The sequence below is a fragment of the Tupaia chinensis genome, unplaced genomic scaffold (assembly GCF_000334495.1).
Source record: "Tupaia chinensis unplaced genomic scaffold, TupChi_1.0 Scaffold144346_1, whole genome shotgun sequence".
Taxonomy (NCBI): Eukaryota; Metazoa; Chordata; class Mammalia; order Scandentia; family Tupaiidae; genus Tupaia; species Tupaia belangeri.
In genome coordinates, this window is record NW_006204205.1 from 4,661,639 (window position 1) to 4,683,633 (window position 21,995).

At 36.8% G+C, this 21,995-nt stretch overlaps 1 protein-coding gene and 1 pseudogene across 1 annotated transcript in view; one reads left to right on the top strand and one right to left on the bottom strand.

The window, feature by feature from the left end:
• MEIKIN (meiotic kinetochore factor) overlaps positions 1-21,995 on the top strand; it is a 108,316-nt gene that overhangs the window by 33,318 nt on the left and 53,003 nt on the right. The window contains exons 7-8 of the mRNA XM_027767652.1: positions 4,084-4,123; positions 12,866-12,930. Of these exons, the coding sequence (XP_027623453.1) occupies positions 4,084-4,123; positions 12,866-12,930 (105 nt within the window). The remainder of the gene's footprint in view (positions 1-4,083; positions 4,124-12,865; positions 12,931-21,995) is intronic.
• On the bottom strand, positions 3,171-3,619 carry LOC106733674 (protein mago nashi homolog 2 pseudogene; annotated as a pseudogene).

A 21,995-nucleotide genomic window follows, 5' to 3' on the forward strand; every position in this document is an offset into this window, starting at 1 on the left:
TTCTTCTGCCGCTAGCTCATTTGTTGGAGGCTGAATTATTAGTAGAAAATCTTCATTCCCTTAAAAATCTAGTTCACAGTAGCCATGTGGAACCTTGTTTTGAAGGCCCGTGGCTTCTTCTGCCTCTATAACCCTTTTCTATGTTTCTATATCCTCTAGTCATTCAGTTTTGGCCACCGAGTGTGGACAATTGGTATATGTTAAGTGGAGATGTACAATGTCTCTTCTTCATAGCCTGGCTTGCTTCACTGAGCAGTAAATTTTTAATATTCATCCACTTTCTGTCAAAAGCCAAGGTCCTATTGTTTTTTATGGTTGAGTAATACTACACAGAGTATATGTGCCACATTTTTTCAATTCCTTCCTCTGTTCATGGACATTTGGGTTGGTTCCCTGTCTTAGCAATTGTGAATAATGCCACAATAAACATTGATGTGCAAGCACTTTTCCAACTAAGCATTTTTCTGTCCTTTGGGTAGATACCAAAGAGTGGGATTGCTGGTTGATATGTTAGTCTATTTATAGATCTTTGAGAAATCTCTATATTGTTCTCCACGATGGGTGGACCAATTTACATTCCCACCAGCCTTATAGGAGAGTTCCCCTTTCACCACACCTCCACCAATACTTATCTTTTTTTGTTTTTTTTTTTTTAAATCTTAGTCATTTTGACTGGGGTTAGGTGGTATCTCATTGTAGTTTTGATCTGCATCTCCCTCATAATGAGGCATGTTGACCATTTTTTCATATGCCTTTTGGCTATTCACATGTCTTCCTTAGAGAGTGGTCTTTTCAACTCATTCTCCCATCTTTTAATTGGGTTGATCATCTTTTTTAGGAAAAGCTGCTTGAGTTGCCTGTGTATTCTGATTATCAGTACCTTATCTGAAGCATAGCTTACAAAAATATTTTCCCAATCTGAGGGCTGTCGATTCACACTAACTACTGTGTTTTTTGCCATGCAGAAACTTCTTAATCTGATGTAAACCCACTCGTCTATTTTTGGGATTATTGTCTGTGCTTATTTAAAAAGTCTTTGCCTACTCCAATGTCTCCCAGAGTTTCCCCAGTGTTTTCCACCAGTAGTTTTATAGTTTGAGGTCTTAGGTTTAGATCTTTGACCCACTTTGTGTTGATTTTTGTCAATGGTGAGAGGTACGGATTCAGATTCATCTTTCTGCAGATGGATATCCAGTTTTTCCAGCACCATTTGCTAAAGAGGTTTTCCTTTTCCCATTGGATTGACTGGTACCCTTTGTCAAAACTCAATTGGCTGTATGTTTGGGAGTTTATTTCTGGAGTCTCTATTTTGCTCCATTGGTCCACCTGTCTGTTTCTGGGCCAATATCATGCTATTTTGATCATCACAGCTTTATAGTATATTTTCTGGTCAAGGAGTGAGATGACACCCACCCCACTCTTCTTGCACAGGATCGCTTTGGCAATCATGCTATTTTGATCATCACAGCTTTATAGTATATTTTCTGGTCAAGGAGTGAGATGACACCCACCCCACTCTTCTTGCACAGGATCGCTTTGGCAATACGAGGTCTTTTATGATTCTAGACAAATTGTATGATTGTCTTTTCTAGATCTGTGAAGAATATCTCTAGTACTTTGGGATTGTGTTAAATATGTAGATTAATTTGGGTAGAATTGCCATTTTGATTATATTAATTCTTCTAATCTGATCTGAAACATTTACATGTACATGCCCAAGATCCTAATGAGCTGGAGAACTGGGGGAAAGGAACTGTGGCATGACCAGACTCTGGGGAATGGGGGGAGGAAACGTTCTCTCTCTTTCTCTCTCATCCATGCTTTCTCTGTCATGAATTTAAAAAAAAAAAGAAAAAAACTTGGGACCCTCAGGCCTAGTGTCTAAGGTGCTAGACTCCCACATGGCCCAGTGCAGTTTGAGCCCCAGACCTGGTGACTTGAAAATCATGGCAGCATGTATGCATGCATGCCCAGAATCCAGAGAAGAGCGTGGAGAAGGGTCTGCAGTGTGGCCATACCCCTGGGGGGTGATTTCTTACTTTCCCTCTCACTGTCACTTTCTGGCAAGTGCTCATGCCCTCTGGCAAAAACCTTTACATTATTTATTCAGTTAGTTAGCCAGAGGGAGTGTGCACTTATCAGAAAGAGAGAATGAAAGAAAGGCAAAGCAAGAAACTACCTCTCATGGACATGGTCACACTACAATCTCTTTTCCTCCATCTCTACCTCCTTTCAGGATTTTAGGTGCGTGCACGCGCATGCACACACACACACACACACACACACACACACACAGCCAGCATGTTTTTCAAGCCACTGAATTCAGGACTTGAACCACATGGTCAGCCATGTAGGATTCATCTTAACCACCAGGCCACAGGCTACCCCTAAGAAAAAGTATTTTAAAAGGAATTTATTACCACATGTACCTCAAAAATCCAACAATAAATCAGATACATATGCAGCTTGATCTAAGGTTTCAAATGATATCAGTAGAACCTAATTATTTACCATCTGTCATTTCATGGTGTCAATTACATTCTAAGCCAAATTCCTTCATTTAACAACCCTTTATAGCACCAGGTTATGTATGCACAGCTTCAAATCCAATGAAAAGAATGCTTTATATATCCATTATTTGAACAAAAGTCCTGGACCTTACCCATTGGCTTAAATTACTTCATATACTTATCCCCTACCAGTTGCTTTGGCTAGAGAAGAAAAAAAAAAACAACAAAACAACCCACTCTCCATGGGACATGATTGCTTCACAGTCCTTTTTCCTCTGTTTCTTCATCTTATTGGGAGTTTGGGCATACACACACACACATAAACACACACACACACACACACACACACACACACACACACACCCCTGGTGTGTGGGGGTTGTTGTTTTTTTTAAAGCTTTGATATGTTTTATTGGAGCAAAATTCCAACAAAAGGGGAGTTTTACTTACAGAATCTTTTGTTTGTAGGGACTGCCCACCCCACTTGGACCCAAGTTAGGACAATTAGTAAGCCTGTTCATGTATTTTCTTATTTTCAGTTTACATACAAAAATGATTTTTGTTTGCTTCACATTCATACAAATTCCAATATTGTAAATGACAAACCCTCCTTTACCCAATGCTTAATTAACTATACAAACGGTTTCAAAAACATGCAGTTTAGATTGATTTAATCTTAAAGTGTAATCCAATGAGACCGAAAACTAAACATTTCAGGTCCTGTACCAAATAATAAAATACTTGAAGGCCGTCAGTATCCTTTGACTGATTTATAGCAATAAGAGAACTGTATTTTTGGTGTGGTAAAATAAATGTATTCATCTCCAATTACAATTTCAAGCTCCTGTCAGCCAACTCTGTCAGGGGAAGGCCACAAAGTATCATCTTTTTTTTGGAATTTCACTATCATCAATAACTCTCTTCAGTTCTTCTGCTGCACTCTTGTGTACTTAAGCCTCCTTTCTGATCATGGTATCATTTTTGTAATTGCTGTTGTTGGCCTATCTAAACTTTCCATCTGGCTGAAACTTGAACTCTAGAAACTTGTGTCCAAACTTGCCCTTGTGCCCTACCTAGTAGTGCAGGTAGAAATTGTTAGCCATAGCCATGTTTGCCCCCCGAAGCCCTGGTGTGTATTTTTTAAGCTATCAGGCCAAGATCTATACCACAGTCAGCCATATAGGATCTGGATTCAAACACACAGCACTTAGCCACTATGTTATGGGGCTGGCTCTGGCTATTTTGTAACTTGACCAGTAACCTTTTCCTTATGTGTAAAATGGGTACAATAAATTGGGGTATTTGCTTGAAAGGAATGTTGTAATAATAAAGTAAGATAATAGATATAACTTCGAAAATTATTAAAAGAGCTATCAAAATGCAGGGTTTTTAATATCATAAAATTTTATAATACTTATGCTTTGATAGTTTGAAAAATACTTTTATTTAATTAAGAACTACATAAAATGATAAAAGTATAAAAATACACTGCATGCTTGGTAAATATTTTTACCCAGAGTAATTTTAACTCTATTTTTATCTTTGAATTATTTCTAATGCATTTTCCCCCTAGGTGCCTCTTCAGAAGACTACCAGAAATGCCATAGAAAAATGTAAGAACTAAAAATTTTAGTTATTGAAGTGCTTTTGGAAATTCTGTATTCTAATAGTTATATAGTGAAGTGTTCATTCAGTATTTGTTGATACAGATAGGTAAATTTATATAAAATATGCTGTATGCTAATGAATACTATGAAGGAAAATATAGCAAAATAGGAGGATAGGGAGTATTAGAGTAAAGATGTACTATTTTAAGTAGTGTTATCAGGGACATCATCATTGAAAAGATAGCATTTGAACAAAGGTCTAAAGAGAAAGAGCAAGCTATGTGACTCATTGCAGAAAGAACATTCCAGATATACAGAATATCCAGAACAAGGCCAAGTTAAGAAGGCCTGAGCTTCTGGAGCGGAGAAAGGCAGGAGATGAAGTAAGAGAAGAAGCAAATGGCCAGAACATATCAGGCATTGTAAGCCAAAGTACTTGAGTTGAGAAGCCTTTGAAAAATAATATCATACGACTTACGTTTTAGCAGAGTGGCTGTGGCTACTGTGCTGAGAACAGGCTATGGGGAAGCAAAGAATTAGGAAGATTGTGGCTAGGAGACTATTGTCCTGATCTCAACAGGCGATATTGAAATACGTTCCAGAGACATCAGAGTGGAGAGGGTGAAATGTGGTCAGAGTTTTCTGGAAAGTTACAATGCATTTTTGCATAGAAAAGCATAGAAAAATGCATCACGACTTCCCCAACAACCTAATATTTTAGAAGTAGAGTGATGAAGTGTGAAAAAAGTAGTCAAGACTGACTCTACAGTTTTGACTTAGTAGTAGATCTGTAAAATGACTTTCATAAAACTCTTCTGAAATATTTTTACTTTTTTATAAGTTACGTGGTTTAAGCTGAATTAGTATATCTAAGCTTCATTTTGTAGAAGTTTGTCAGCCATTTATTAATTCACGTTGGCTATAAATGAACACCACTACAAATCTGGATGTTCACCTTAATGTATTGATTTTTCTTCTTTCTAACCCAATTTTCTATAAGCCTTGCTTCCTGCTGTTCTGTAAAATTGGTATTTTATTCTAGTCCATGCACTATTGCCCAGATTCTCTTTCTTACATAAGAAATACCTTGTATTTTGTTTTGTTTTGTTTTAAATTCATACTTTATGAAATGAAATATTATAGAAAAATATGTAACACTCATAGATTACAAATGATTATATCATATCACTAAATTGAATTAGGCTTCTAATTTAATTCTTTATATTCTTGGTAGTCTGAAAAAAATATTCTTTTTGAATTACCAGAAAGAAACAGTTTTCCATGTGCAGTATAAAGTTATATTTTAGGAGTTTACACAAAATATGCACGACATGATTGTTCTAAATTACTTTTCCCTCACACCCACCATCCAACACTCACTTTTTAAAAAATTAATTATTTATTTTGCGTTCATTCACTGAACATCATCACAGCATACAAGATGCAGTTTCCCATCCAGAATGTGCTGTATAGTGGCTAAGTCATATATGTTATCATCACAAATAATTTTCCATTTCTTGTTTGATATATATGTATCAAACCCCCATTTCTCACCCTTTGCCATATCCCGCCCTTCTCCCACTCTAACTCTGGTATCTGCAGTTGCTTTCCATTCCTTTTTTCTTCCACATTTTATTGGTTAACAAAATATCTGGATTGATCTAATTACTTTCAATAGCAAGTTCAGCTGATTTATAAATATCTATGAGCAAATGTTTGACTTTAGGCATGAAACTGTGAGTAGAATGAATATACTATAAAATAGCACCTAGCTGAAGCTATATAGCTTACTGTGGTCAATAAATAGATTCTTAAATATGTTTTTTAATTTCAAGAAAGGCAGTTTTAGCTTTAATAAATCAGAATAAAAAATTTAAAATGTTAAGATAGCTTTGCTTAAGACTTAAGGCCAGAAAGCAGGTTAGGATTCTGTTCAAATAGCAGTTGCCTACATCTGTCAACAATTCAAGAGAAGAAAAAAATTCTTATCTTTGGATTACAAAGCATAGGAAAAGATCAGTTACTGTTTTAGTCAAAAGCCATAAAATTTTATTTCATCAGCTCAGTCTCATGTACTTAATTTCTGTTGTGGTCCAAGCTTTCCATTTAAATTCTGGTAGATAATATGTAACTCTGTACTTGTTCATACCATTAAGCTGGCCATTTTCATAGATGTTTTTTAACTCTTATTTCTGTGTGTCTGACTTGAGTTTTCCTGGTATAGCACTCCCTTCAGAACTTCTTCGAGAACTGGTCTGTTGTCGGTAAATTCTTTCAGGTTTTGTTTATCAGAGAATGTTCTTGTCTTCTCTTCCCATATGAAGGATAATCTTGCCAGGTATAGTATTCTTGGTTGAAATTGTTTTTTACTCAACACTTTGAATATATTTTCCCTTTCTTTTCTTGCTCACATTGTTTCCGATGAGAGGTCTGCTGTTATCCTGATGGGATATCCTTTGTAGGTAACTTGTTTCTCTCTTGCCAATCTTAGTTTCTTGTCTTTGCCTGTAGATTTGGTCTATCTGGCTATAATGTGTCTTGGAGAAGATCTTTTTGGGTTGATTCTATTTGGGGTTCTATGTATTTCTCAGGTCTGGATCTTTGAATGCCTCTCTAGATTTGAAAAGTTTTCTTTCAGAATTTCATGGAATAGATTATCAATGCCCTTCTTAGTCTCTTCACTTTCTGGGGTACCAATATCCAGATGTTTGGATGCTTGATGGTCTCTAGTATTTCTAGTATATTATTCTCATTTTTTGGGACTATTTTCTCAGTCTTTGTGGTGGATTTTTTTTAGGACAGTGATTCTGGTCTCTAGTATTTCTAGTATATTATTCTCATTTTTGGGGACTATTTTCTCAGTCTTTGTGGTGGACTTTTTTTAGGACAGTGATTCTGGTTTTTTACATCTGAGATTCGATCTTCTGCATGATCTGGTCTGCTTTTAATGCTTTCGAGGGAAGTTTTGATTTCCTGTATTACAGCCTTCATCTCTAACAGTTCTGTTTGATTTTCTTTTTTATGGTGTGTATTCCTAAGATCGTTCAAAAACTTCCTCACTTCCTGGAGCTCCTCGGCTCTATTCTGCTTCTTCTAGAGTTCGTTGTCTCTTTTCTCTTCCATCTCTGTTAACTTTGTCACTATGAATATTCTAAATTCTTTATCAGACATTTCTATGATTTCCATTGAACTGTCTGTGGATGAAGAGGAGTTATTCTTTTCCATGGGAGGAGAGGTATTTTCTTTCTTTCCTGTATTTCTTATAGTCCTGTGGTGATTTCTAGTCATCTGATGGATGATGTGTTTCTTCCTCATTCTTGAAGTTTAAAGTGATCTGCAATCTCTTTGCCATTCTGTTTTTATCTCTTTGTGCAGCAGATTCAGTGAGTATTAAGGAATATGTTAACCCTAACAGTATTTGGATGTTTGGCTATGGTTCCCTTAGACCCATCTAGATACTCAGTGAAATGAGATCGAGGAGCAAAGTGATGAGGTAAAAAGAAAAAAAAGAAACCATAAAGAGAAACAAGCAAGCAAACAAACAGAGAGAGAGACACACACACAGAGAGAGAGAGAGAGAGGAAGAAGAAGAAGAAAAGAAAGACAAACAAAAAAAGATTTTTTAAAAATAAGCAAAAAATTAAAACTGCATGAATTGAAATCACTAGTTCTCAGCAGCAGTGGAGGAGTCTTCTTCTGAAGGCCTGCCCCTGGCCCTTGCCTCTCCTAAAGGAGAGGGAAACGGGTATTATTAGCAAGATAAAGGAGGTTCTGAAAGCCAAGAGAATACTTTACCTTAAAAAAATTTTAAAAAGGAAAAATTACCAAAAAATGAGAAGACAGACAGAGAGAGAGAGAGAGAGAAGGATATAGTGGCTCCCTACCACTCGAGTTTGGGGGCTGGAGGCTGATTTATCAGTAGAAAATCCTCATTTCTTTTTTTCCCCTGAAATCACTAGTTCTCAGCAGCAAAGAAGGAGTCTCTTCTTCTGAAGGCCTGCCCCTGCCCCTTGCCTCTCCACTTGGGTTTGTGGGGCTGGAGGTTGAATTATCAGTAGAAAATCTTCATTTCTCTTTTTCCCTGAAATCACTAGTTCTCAACAGCATTGGAGGAGTCTTCTTCAACACTCACTCTTTACCAACTACTTTACCCTCTTACTGTAACTAACATCCACACCCATCCTCTCCACCATCACATCTTCAGATCTCTTGACCTCTTTCATAGAGTATAGACACTCAGTACAAATTGAATGTGAATATACATTAAGTCTTCTATATTCATCCATCCTAAACAATAGAATCTCATTGTTTATATGTGCCAGTTTTTTCAACCCAGGCATCAATTTTTGTACACTTAGGTTGGTTTCATGTTTTAGCAACTATAAATAATGCTACAATAAACATGAATATACAGAATGTCTTTCTAATTTGGGGGGTAGATACCAAGAAGAGAAATTACTGTATCATATGGAAGTTCTGTTTGAAAGTTTTGAAAAACATACATTTTTGTTTTCCACAGAAGTTGGACTAAGTTACAGTCCCACCAATCAGACAGATATTTTTAATTTTAAAAAAATTGTATTTACTTAGAAGCATTCAGAATGTCAACAAAACAGCTGTGACTTTTTTTTTTTGCAATTATAGAGTGGTATTCAGTTAACAGAACAACAATTATTTTGTATAAGCTGCATCAGAGACAACTGAAGATGAAAACAATACCATCCCCATATATAACTAGTTTGTGCTGTGCACCAACAAGAACCTGCTTTAAATTTCCATGCCAATTTGCAACCCCCATACTGTACCAGGCAAGGTTAGTGGCTATTGAAAATACCACAAGGACAGGGCTATCTAAAGACACATTCGGTAGTGTGTTAACTATACAAAAAAAGACACTGTACGGTTCAAAAACAAATCTTACTCAGCTTTACATTTCATTTTTTTTTAAAGGAGTGAGTTGTGTACAGAGGGATTAAATGCTTTATAGACAAGGAAAAAAAACTGCGCTAAAACCAACTTATACATCATCATCATATTCTCCTTCATCTTCATCCTCTTCATCTTCCTCTTCTTCCTTATCCTCTTCTTCCTCATCATCTCCTCCTCCTCCTCCTTTTTTTCCTCTTTTCAGCCTCAACAACTCCCTTTTTTGCTGTATCAGGCTTTCCTTTAGCTTGATATGCAGCAATATCCTTTTCATATTTTTCCTTCACCTTAGCAGCCTTCTTTTCATAAGACTGTTTACCATCTGCAGCAGTGTTAATTCTACATCTCTCTCAGTTTCTTTGCAACATCACCAATGGATAGGCCAGGGTGTTCTCCTTTGATTTTTGGATGAGAGTTATGACAGAGTAAGAAAAAGGCTGAAGGAGGCCTCTTGGGGTGCATTTGGATCCTTGAACTTCTTTTTTGTTTCCCCTTTAGGAGGATTTGCGCTTTCATTTCTCTTTCATAAAGGGCCTTGTCCACCTTTGCCATATCTTCAGACTTTCCTTTCTCTTTAACAGACATGGTCTTCCACCTCTTCTTAGAAAACTCTGAGAAGTTGACTGAAGCATCTGGGTGCTTCTTCTTGTGCTCCTCCCGGCAAGTTGGCACAAAGAATGCATATGATGACATTTTGCTTCTCGGCTTCTTAGGATATTTTTTGCTCATGTTTAGTTATCTATCCTCTGTGAGGCACAGAGTTGCCCAGTGCCCGTCCAGCAGAGCCCCAGCACTGTCTCTATGGAGCTCAATGTACTGCAATCCAGACAGATTTTTTTTTTTTAAAGAATGGTTCTGATATCTCTTGATTTTGAATCACCTACCAAATAAATAAAACAAAAGGAAAAAATAGAATTACTTCTTACTAAGATGGAGCAGATCAAGATGAAACAGATTATTGAGGGAAGAGGTTTTCAAGGGCATGTGGACTGAATGTAAGGTATATGTGAGAGCAGTCACAGCCTGAAACATGAATGGCCTTGAAAGCTGGAATTTTTATTTATCCTGAATGTGATAAGAGCCTCTGATAGATTCTCTTTCAGACTATAGCATATAATGAAAATTTTAAAATATATTAACACTCTCAAGGTTTTTAGGGAAGTTATATAAAATTCTTACAAATTTTTAAACAAATTCAGTAGACACCATTCAGAAAGTAAAAGGACAACCCACAAAACAGGAGAAAATATTTGCATATCTTATGTCTGATAAGGGAATTATACCCAGAATATATAAAGAACTTTTACAACTCAACAATAAAAGGACAAATAATCCAATTTAAAAATTAGCCAAGGGGGGCCAGCAGGTAGCATGATGGTTAAGGTGCTGGACTCCCACTATGGCCAACCATAGTTTGAGTCCTGGACCTGGTGGCTTAAAAATCACTCCAGGTGCATGTGCATGAATGCCCAAAATCCCAGGAGGAAAATGGAGAAGGGATTGTGGCATGGCCACTCCTTCCCACAGGGGGAAGATTTCTCACTTACCCTCTCACTGTTTCTCCCTCTGTTTCTCTTTGGTGAGCACATGTACCCTATGGCAAAAACCTTAAAAAGAAAAAAGGGCCAATGATCTAAACAAACAAGGATCTGAAGATATGTAAATGATCAGTAAGCACATGAAAACATGTTCATTATCAGAACCACTAGGGAAATGAAAATCAAGGTTACAATTAGATACAATTTCTCATACACTAGGATGTTATAATCAAACATATAAATAATAACAAATGTTAGCTTGGCTGTAAATAAACTAGAATCATTATACACCACTGTGGGAATTTTAAATGGTGAAGCTACTTTGAAGAACACTTTGTCAGTGTCTCAGTATGTCAAAAATGGAGTCACCACGGTCAGCAAATGATATAGTGGTTAAGGCGTTAGACTCCCATATGGCCGACCATGGTTTGAGTCCTAGACCTGGCAGCTTGAAAATCATGCCGGACACGTGTGCTTGGGCACCCAAAATTCCAGAAGGAAAATGGAGGAGAAGGGAGTTTGGTGTGGCCATTGCCCCTAGGTGTTGATTTCTCACTTTCCCTCTCACCGTCTCTCTCTGTCTGTCTCTGTTGAGTGCATGTACCCTATGGCAAAAGCCTTAAAAAAAATAAAATAAAAAAGGAGTTAGTATAAACCCACCAATCAACTCCTAGATATGTGCATCTGTCTTAGAGAAATTAAAATGTATATCTACACCAAAATTTTTCTCTTTTTTTTGAGAGGTTTTTGCTATAGGGTGCGTGCGCTTGCCAGAAAGAGAGAGACAGAAATTGAGAAATCACCCCCCTAGGGGGATGGCCACATCACAGTCACTTCTCCTCCAGTCTCCTCTCAGGATCTCAGACACACACACACATGCACCCAGTGTGAGTTTAAGCCACCAGGTCTGGGACTTGAACCCTGGTCAACTACATGGGAGTCCAGCGACATATCCATTGTGCCAACTGCTGGTCCTCCACACCAAAATTTGTACAGGAATTGTTCACATCAGCTTTATTCATATTAAATGAAAAGTGGAAATGGCACAAATGTCCATCTACTGATGGATGGATAAATGAACAATGGTAGGTTCATACAGTGAAATATTTTTCAACAATACAAAGGAATGGAGTGCTTATATGGGCTACAACATGGATGAACCCTGAAAACATTATGCTAAGTGAAAGAAGCTAGTCACACAAGACCACATATTCTGTAATCTCATTCATATAATCTTTCCATGTATACAACTCCATAGAGACAGAAGATAAGTGATTATCAGGTGGAAAGTTTGAGAAGAAATGGGGATTAATTACTAATGGGTATAGGGTTTCTTTTGTGGATGATAAAAATTAATTCTAAAATTAATTGTGATAATGATGATAAATATACTAAAAAAATTGAGTTGTAGATTTTAAATGGATAAATTGAATGGCATCTAAATTATATCTCAATAAAGCTGTAAAACAATTAGGACTGGGGAAAGCAAAGAAATATGATTTTAATAGGAAAAACAGATGAGAGGAAAGGGAATTAAAATTTGAGTGCCATTGATAAATGGAACAGGCTGAGTTTAAAATAAAATGAAAGAAAAATGATAATTATTTTCTATATATAGACTTCAACAACTGTTAGGTTAACCAGTAATAGTAATTTGAAAAATATTCTTCCAACAGTTGTTTTTCAACTTGATTGTCTTGCTAGGGACTCAGAAATTCCATTTTGGTGGTCAGAGTCTGAACTTTGATCCTTTGGTATTCCTCTTGCAATAGCTAAAACTTTCCTACATATTTAAGTAGAATTAGGAGTGGTCTCAATTCTGGAAGTACAAAAGAGTGTTAATTTAAAAATATTATCTCTTATGTTTCTTGAAATTTTTAATACAAGAATCCTGAGAAACAGGATAGCTGTCTCTTTTGTTTAAATCGAGTAACTGAGACTCAAGACAGGTTATGTAACTCTAAGGCCACCCAAGTGTGAGTAGCAGAACTGGGATTTAAACTAAGGTCTGTCTGATTTAAACACTGGATCTTAAACATTCTATCTAAAACACTATATCCTCTATCATGTATTGTTTCCCACTGATAAATGTATAAACATATTGCCCTTTATTATTAAATTATTTGTTCATGTGGATTTGATAACTTTTTTCTAACCAATTGTATTTTTTTCCTACTGGATAATTAATTATACATAAATGTCTTTATTTATTTAAGTATTATGTGAGGATTCTAGAAAGTTACTGAAAGATTAAGAAAGTATAAATTATTTGTTCTTATTATAGAGTGATGACATCAGCAGATCAAAAGATTTCTCCAGGGCCAAATTATACTACAAATTCAGAACCAGGTAATAAATAATGAAGCTAATTAGTTTTATCACTCTACATTTCTTTGTTTTTAGTACAGTACAACCTGTATTAACAAAATTAGAAGCCTAGGACTTACTAGATTGCTTGTATTTAAGAAATGAAGTTACATGGTGTTAGAAAATAGGTCTTGGGGGCTGGCAGGTGGCGTGGTGGTCAAAGGCACTGGACTCCCACATGGCAACCACTGTTTAAGTCCTAGACTTGGTGGTTTGCTTTCTTGCTTTCCCTCTCTCTGTGTTTTCGAAAAATAATAAATAAATAAATAAATAAATAAATCTTTAAAAAAATAAAGAAAAGAAAAGAAAGAAAGAAAAGAAAAGAAAGTAGGTTTGGGACCAGCATGTAGCATGGTGGTTGAGGAGCTGAACTTCCACATAGCCATCATGGTCCAAGTCCCGGGCCTTATGGCTTGCTTTCTCACTTTCCTTTTCTCTCACTTTCTTAGTCTCTCTGGTGAGTACACATGTCCTATAGCAAACATATTAAAATAATAATAAATAAAAACAAAAAAGAAAGTAGGTCTTAACTATCCTGACAGTGTCCATCACTTATTCATTTAATAAACAGTTACTTAGTATGTAGTCTGTGCTAGGTATTGTTATGTGTACCAGTAGGAAGTAATACACTTTCCCTGCTCCTGTAGGTTTTAATGATAGGAGAAGAAAGTAAGTGAACAGATATATTGTGATTATGTATGACTGAAAAATGAATGAATCAAAAAAGTGTCTTGCATTATTGGCACTCCATTATTTAGTTTATTATTAGAATAAATTTAGCAAGACATTTACATCCTCTGCTCTATCTCGGATTTTTTTTCTCCTTAAATTTACTGTAACTTATTTTATTGCATATAATTGAGGGTAAAGGTTGTAAATTTGTGTATGTTTATATGTATAAACATATGTTTGTATGCAAGTGTTTGTATTGATCATTGGGAAAGTCATGACATATTTTTATGATTTTCTATGCAAAAAATGTGTCGTGACTTTCCCTGATGACTATATATATATATATATATGAAATTTTTGCTTTAAAAATTGTCTTAATCAGCATTTACTAATTGCCAGACTTTTTTTTTTTAGAATAGCTGCTTTTATAATTATTATTTTTTTAGATATTTTTGCTAAAGAGGGCACATGCACTCATTAGGGAGCCAGAAAGAGATAAACAGAAAGTGAGAAATCACTCCTCAGGGGGGTGGCTGTGCCTCAATCCCTTTTCGTCCATTCTCTTCTTGAGATTTTGGGCATGCATACACACGTGTTCAGTGTGAGTTTTAAGCTGCCAGGTCTGGGACTCAAACTATGGTCAACTACATGGGAGTCAGGTTACGTAATCATTATGCCATCTTCTGGTTCCAATGCCAGATATCTTTGTTGTTCTTTGTTTAATTTTTAATATTTTTTACACTCAATCATTGTGTATTATTACAGCATAACAAATGAATTTTTCCATAATGAAGATACTGTCTATTGGTCCTGTCAAAGATACTACCATACAGATTATTATCAACAGATCATTTTTCATTTCATGTCCCATAAATGTTTTGCTTTATTCTCTACTTCCTTGATTCCCTCTCTCTCATCCTCCACATTTTCTACCATCCTCTCACACTGTCTCTAGTAGCCACAGTCGCTCTCTATGCCTTTATACCCTCCAGTCTTTCAGTTTCTGCCATAGAGTGCAGACATTTTATGTATATGTTGAGGGAGGACATATAATGTCTCTCTTTCATAATCTGGCTTGCTTCACTTAGCAGTAGAAACTATGGGTAGAAAAATAATTGAGATAATTTCATTTCTAACAAAAATTAGTCTAGTGCTAAAAACTAAAACTTATCAAAGCGCAGATCTTTAGAAGGAGTAGTACCTTGTACCCTGCATGGTGAACATTAGAAGGAGAATTTGTTTTATAGCACAAAGAGTAAGAGAACATGTTAGCAAGAGAAGAGAGATAATTAAAGGGAATGTGGTAAGGGTGTCGAAAGTAACCATGCTTTTTGTTCACTTTTCACTTAGTAAAAAGTTTTGCTTTGGCTGTAGAAAATATTATTTATGAAGCTTGGTGATACAGTAGAAATGTATTCTGGAATTATGTGTGCTTTTGTACCCTTATTTTTATGCATTGATTAACTTGAAATTTAAAATAAAATTGTGTCTTGCTCTGGAGGTTTTTTTTATACTTTCTGTAATTCAGAAAATCCAACCATGTTTCAATCGTATATAGGCTTTGTACTGATTGTGTTAAGAAATCAAGAAATGGTTCTATTCCTGCCTTCAAGTATTCTATTATCTAGTAAGAAGATTAAATCAAGATAACTTATGAGAAGCACCCAGCACTCATCTCCTCTGCAATCAAGATACAAAATAATTACTCAGACACTTTTCAACTGGAATTTCTAAGGAAGAGCTCAAGTTTTCTGAAATGTGGAATCTCAAAAGAAACCAGCATAGTAAAGAGACAGTAGCACCCATCTGACTGAGATTGGCAGGCTGAAATCAGCAGAAACTCCCCTTTTCTGAGAAAGGGTTAGCAAGAGATCCCTAGCAGCCTCTGATATTAGTGTAATTCCTATTAAAATACTAGCAACAGGGGCATAGTGATTAAGGCTCTGGACTTGCATAAGGCCAGTCGCAGTTTGAGTCTCAGACCTGGTGGCTTGAAACTTTGGTGGTGCATGTGTGTGTGTGACCAAGATCCCAAGAGGAGAATGGAGGAGAAGGGATTGTAGTGTGGCCATCAACCTGGGAGGTGATTTCTCACTTTCTCTCCGATGAACACATGTGCCCTTTAGCAAAAATCTCTCCAAAATAATAAATAAATAACCAGTAAAATTCTTCACAGAAATAGAAAAAACAATAGTAAAATTTGCCTTGACTTACCCAAGACTCTGTATCACTAAAGCAATATTGTGCATAAATAAATAAATAAATAAATAAAGTTGGAAGCATCTCACTAAAGACTTCAAAATATTTACAAAGCCATAATAACTAAAACCTCATGAGATTGGCACCAAAACAGGCATATAGACGCATGGAACAGAATCGATAATCTTAAAATAAACCCAACAATATACAGTTAACCGACTTTCAACAAAAGTCAGAAGATAATTTATTGGAGAAAAGGGTCTTTTCAATAAAAGATACTGAGAAAATGGGATATCCACTTGCAGAAGAATGAAACTAGACTCCATCTCCCATCATTTACAAAAATTAATTCAAAATGGATTAAAGATTTAAATGTAAAGCTCTAAACTATAAAAATCCTTTAAAAAAACACAAGGCAAGCACTGTAAGATATTTGAGTAAGCAAAGATTTCTTAAATAAGACCTCTAAATTTCATGTAATGACATCAAAAATATGTGAGATTTCATCAAACTAAAAAGCTTCTTCACAGCCAAGGAAGCAATAGACAACCACAGAATGAGAGAAAATATTCTTAAATTACACTTCATATAAAAGGTTGCTAACCAGAATATATAAGAAACTGAAATTCATTTTCCCTCCCAATTAAAAAAAATAAGAGTCAATGGTCCAACTTTAAAATGAGCAATGAAGTTGAACAGACAACCTTCAAAGGAAGATATACAAGTGGCTTAAAAGCATATGCAGATATGTTCAACATCCCTTTTTAAAAAAATTTCCAGAGGGCCTGTATGCTTGCCAGAGAGAGAAAGCACGTCCCTCCCCCTGCCAAATGGGTATGATCACGTCACAATCCTTTTCTTCCCTTTCTCCATCCCATCAGGATCTTGGGCATTTATACATAAAAATACCTGACATGTTTTTCAAGCTTCTGTGGCCAGAATTCAAACCATGGATTATCATGTGGAATGTGTTCCCTATGCACTGCATTTAACCACTGTGTTACAAAGCCAGTGTAAAATGTATTATTACAAGGGAAATACAAATCAAAACTATAATGAGGCATCACCCAACCCCAGTCAGAATGGTTATGATCACAAAACAAGAATAACTAATCCTGCTGAGGTTGCAGAGAAAAGAGAACTCCTGTGCAGTGCTAGTGGAATGTAATTTAGTACAGCCACCATGGAAAACAGTATGGAGATTGCTTACAAATCTAAATAGAACTACTTCGTGACCCAGTAATCGTTCTCTTAGGTATTTACCCAAAGGACAGGAAATCACTCTGTCAGAAAGACACTTGTACAACTTTACTGCAGCATTATTCACAATATTTAAGGCATAGAATCAACCTAATTGCCTAAAACCAATGACTGAATTAAGAAAATGTGGCACATATCCACAATGGAATACCACTTCACCATAAAGAACCATGATTTCCTGTTATTAGACACAAAGTGGACAGACCTGCTAAGTGAAATAAACCAGACTGTGAAAGAGAATTACTATGTCCCTGCTTAACATATCAAATGTCCATATTCTGTGGCAGAAACTGAAGGACCTGATGGTATAGAAATAGAGAAATGGCACATACCAGAAGCTGCACAGGGATGTGTAAGGGATAAGGTATTTCAGAAAAAAAAAAAAACAAAAAAAACCTTCCTAACAAATACAAAAATACATGTATATAAGTGGAATATGTTATGAAGGAGTATATTACAGCAAAGTAAAAATGGTCATTGACAATTCAACATATACTTCCAACAAAAAAGTTAGTAGAACTATGTGCACAACATATTGTAATGCTTGATGTTGAATAAGGTGGATATGTCTATATCCTTGACTTGGCTATTACACACTGTATGCATGCTTTAAAAAATCATACTGTACCCACAAAGCTGTACAATGACTATTTGTAAACCAGAAATCACAATTTAAAATAATTATTTTTAGAAAACAAATAAACAAATTAATTCTCAGACAATTCCTGCTCAGACTCTTTTGTAATCTGTTTTCCTATTACTACCTATTAAATGTGTGAGTTCTTCAAGGCTAGTTCCTATTTGTAATCTTTCTCTCTTTAAATTTTTGCCTATTGATGTGTGTGCTTGCTGGAGAAAGAAAGAAGGAGAGCAGTGACAAAGAATGGGGAATGGTCATACCACAATATTTTTTCCATCTCTCACTCCCTTCAGAATTTCAAGAGTGTGCTCCATGTGTTTATCCAGCCACCAGGTCCAGGATTCAAATATAGGGTCAGCCATGTGGGATCTAGGTTCCTTAATCACCATGCCACAAGCTGGTTCTTAAAAAATTTTCCCCCCACAGGGCACATGTGCTTGCTGGAGAGAAACAGAGTGGGGGAAAGTGAGAAATCGGCCCCCAAGGGGGATGGCCATGCCACAATCCCCTCTCCTCCTTCTGGGACTTTTATGGCACACACACATATGCGCCCAGCATAACCTTCAAGCTGCTGGGTCCGGAAACTGAACCATGGTTGATCATGTGGGATTCCAGCATCCTAACCACCACACCTCCTGCTGGCTCGCTTACCTTTTTTTTTTTTTTTTTTTTTTGTTTTTTGAGAATTTTTTTAAGTGAGTCATTTTTATTTGTTTGTTTATTTTTATTTATTTGATGAGAGAGAGAGAGAAAGTGAGAACGCAAGCTGCCAGGTCCAGGACTTGAACTGTGGTCAGTCATGTGGGAGTCCAACATCTTTAACCACCACACCTCCTGCTGGCCCTCTTACTTTTTTTTTTTTTTTTTTTTTTTAATATAGGGCATATGTGCTTACCAGAGAGTGAGAAATCATCCCCAAGGGGGGATGGCCACACCAAAAATCCCTTATCCTCCATTCTTTCCCTGGGATTTTGGGAATTCATGTACACGTGCCAGGTGTGAGTTTTAAACCACCAGGTCTGACACTTGAACCATAGTTGATCACATCAGAGTCCAGAGCCTTAACCATTAGGCCACCTGCTAGCCCCCTTATCTTGTTATGTTGCTTTTAAACTTATGATCATCCTGCCTCAGCCTACCAACTAGCTGGAATACTGGCCCACACCACTACACCCACTTTCTAATCTTATAAATTGTGTGTGTGTGTGTGTGTGTGTGTGTGTGTGTGTGTGTGTGTATCCTGCAATAGGCAAGGTTCCCAAATTTCTTCTAGGCCTAGGTTGTCTTCTGAGGTTGAGACCCCTATATGCAGTTGCCTTCTACATATCTCTTAGAGAGCTACCTCAGCTCACCGTTCATTAATTCATTTCACTTGGCAAATATTTATTAAGCACTTGCAATGTGACACAAACTGTTTTGGTTTCTGGGAAACATGACAAAGCCCTTGCCTTACAGTGAAGGAATAAATATGTAAATATATAATACCGTGTCAGGTAGACATAAGAATAATGAAAGAAGATAACGCAGGATGAAGGAAACGGTGTGACTAAGCATGATGTTTTAGATAGGGTTCTCAGGATAAGACTTTCTAAGGTGACATTTATGTAAATCTCAAATAAAGTGAGAAAGTAGACCACATGTAAATCTGTAAGGAGAGCATGTCAGACAGAGGATAACAAGGAAAAATGGTCATGAGGGGGGCTGGTTGGTGGCATGGTAGTTAAGGGCACTTGGTTGATGGTTTGAGTCCTGGACTCAGCAGCTTGCTTTCTCACTTTCTCTCTCTCTCTGTCTGTACCTCTCTGGTCAAATTAAAATAAATAAATAAATAAAGTTAAATAAAATAATTCTTTAAAAAGTGATCATGAGGTAGGAATATGCTTGTCATGTTTGAGGAATGGGAGAGTATAGTGTGGCTGGAGCAGAGTGAATAAAAAGATGAATGATTGAAAACGTGGTCAGAGAACTATTGATAGTCAGGTGATATAATGTAGAATTTTGTATGCCATGGTAAGAGCTAGAGATTTGGGACCAGCATATGGCTTAATGGTTACGTTGCTGGACTCCCATGCAGTTCAAGTTCTGGACCTGGTGGCTTAAAACTCACACCAGGGGTGTGTGTGTGTGTGTGTGTGTGTGTGCATGCCCCAAATCTGGAGAGGAGAATGGAGGAGAAGGGATTATGGCATAGCTACCTAACCCCAGAGGGTGATTTCTCACTTTATCTCTGTCTCTCTAGCAAGAACACATGCTCTATGGCAAAAATCTCCCTGGGGGGAAATAATAGGAATTTTATTCAAATTGTGCTAAGAAGGACCAGTAAGGTGGCATAATGGTTAAGGTGGCTGGGTCCCATATGGCCAACTGTGCAGTTTGAGTTCTGGACCTGGCAGCTTGAAAGACATGCCAGTCATGTGTGTATGCATGGTCAAAATCCTGAGAGGAGAGAGGAGGAGAAGGGATTGTGGCATGGTTATCTTCCCCACCCTCAGGGGGTGCTTTCTCATTTTCCCTTTCTCTTGGGCCCCTGCCCTCTCTCTTTCTCTTCAGCAGGTACATGTATCCTATAGTAAATAATAATAATAGAAGCATGTTTCCAACATCCTACCCACTGGCAAGAGTGATCAGAGCTGGCTATAGGCTAGTCTCTAGATATGCCTATCTCTCCTCTACCATACAGGTGGACACAAGAAAAGCCAACTTGCAAGCCTGTGCACACACCAGATGACCTCTCTCTCCTCCTTGTATTAAGTCTACACTGCTCAGTTCAGCCTTTCTATCAATACTTTTGGGAACAGAATGATCAAGAGAGAATACACCCACCTTAACATAGTAAAACTCAAGAGAAACTATTTCCCACTTTCCTCCTGTGGAGAGCCAATACCCCAAAACTCCTATTGTAAATTCTAGATTTCCCTCCCATAGAAGAATAGAGAAACTGGCAGGGAGGCAACACACACTTTAGGGAATAGCTACAGAAACCTACTTAAACAAAAAGAAAAGAAAGAAAGAAATGAAGAAGAAGGAGAAGAAGAAGAAAAAATAGTAGTATTAGTAGTAGTAGTAGTACTAGTAATAGTAATAGAAGTAGTAGTACATACTTCACCAGATGCCTAAAAATTAAAGCAACATCCCAGGAAATATGAGAAAACTTGGAAATTTCTTTTCTCCGATGAAACAGAGTAACTCATCATCAACAATGGATGGACCACCAGAAATCACAGAAATGTCGGAAAAGAGAATTCCAAATATTCATCATAACTAAACTTAATGAAATGCAAGAGAAAACAGGCAATTCTAGAAAATGAGGAAATTGTTCTACAACACAAAGAAGTCCATAAAGAGAGAGACAGCCTAAAAAATAATCAAACAAAACTTCTGGAAATAAAGACTACAATATAGAAATCAAAACCTCCCTCAGAGGTTTTTCATAGCAGATTAGACCAGGCAGACAATAGAATCTCTGACCTGGAAGAGCCTCTGACTTACTCAAAAACCACAAAAAATAAAATAAAATAAAAGCAAAAATATAGCCAAGAAAAATGAGGACAACATATGGGAAATACTAGACACCAATAAATGCCTAAATATTTGAATAATATGAAAAATATTCCAGAAGCGAAAGAACCAGGTAAAGGCATAGAAAAATCTCTCCCATGAAATACTTGCTGAAAACTTTATAAATCTGGAGAAAAATTCAGACATCCAAATTTAGGAACTACAAAGAATGACAAATAGAGTCAACATAAGAAGATCCTCACATGACCCATTATGGCCAGATTGATAAAAACCAAAGACAAAGACAATATTCTAAAACTGGCAAGAGAAACATCAAGTTACTTACAAAGGTTATCCTATCAGGCTAATGTCAGACCTTTCAACTGAAACAATGCAAAGAATGAAAAGACATACTCAAAACACTAAAAGCAATCAATTTAAACAAAGAATAGTAAGCAAGATTATCCTTCAATGTGAAGAAAAAATAAAATAATTCTCTCTAAACAAACAAAAACTGGGGAACCAGCAGTTAGCGTAATGGCTATGTCGCTGGATTCCCACGTAGTCGACCGCGGTTCGCGTCCCGGACCCGGTGGCTTAAAACTCACGCCGGGCGCGTGTGCGTGCGTGCCCAAGATCCCGAGAGGAGAATGGAGGAGAAGGGATTGCGGCGTGACCATCCCCCCTGGGGGGTGATTTCTCGCTTTCTGTCTCTATGTCTCTCTCTGTCTGTCTGGCGAGCGCACGCGCCCTACAGTGAAAATCTCTCCAAAAAAAA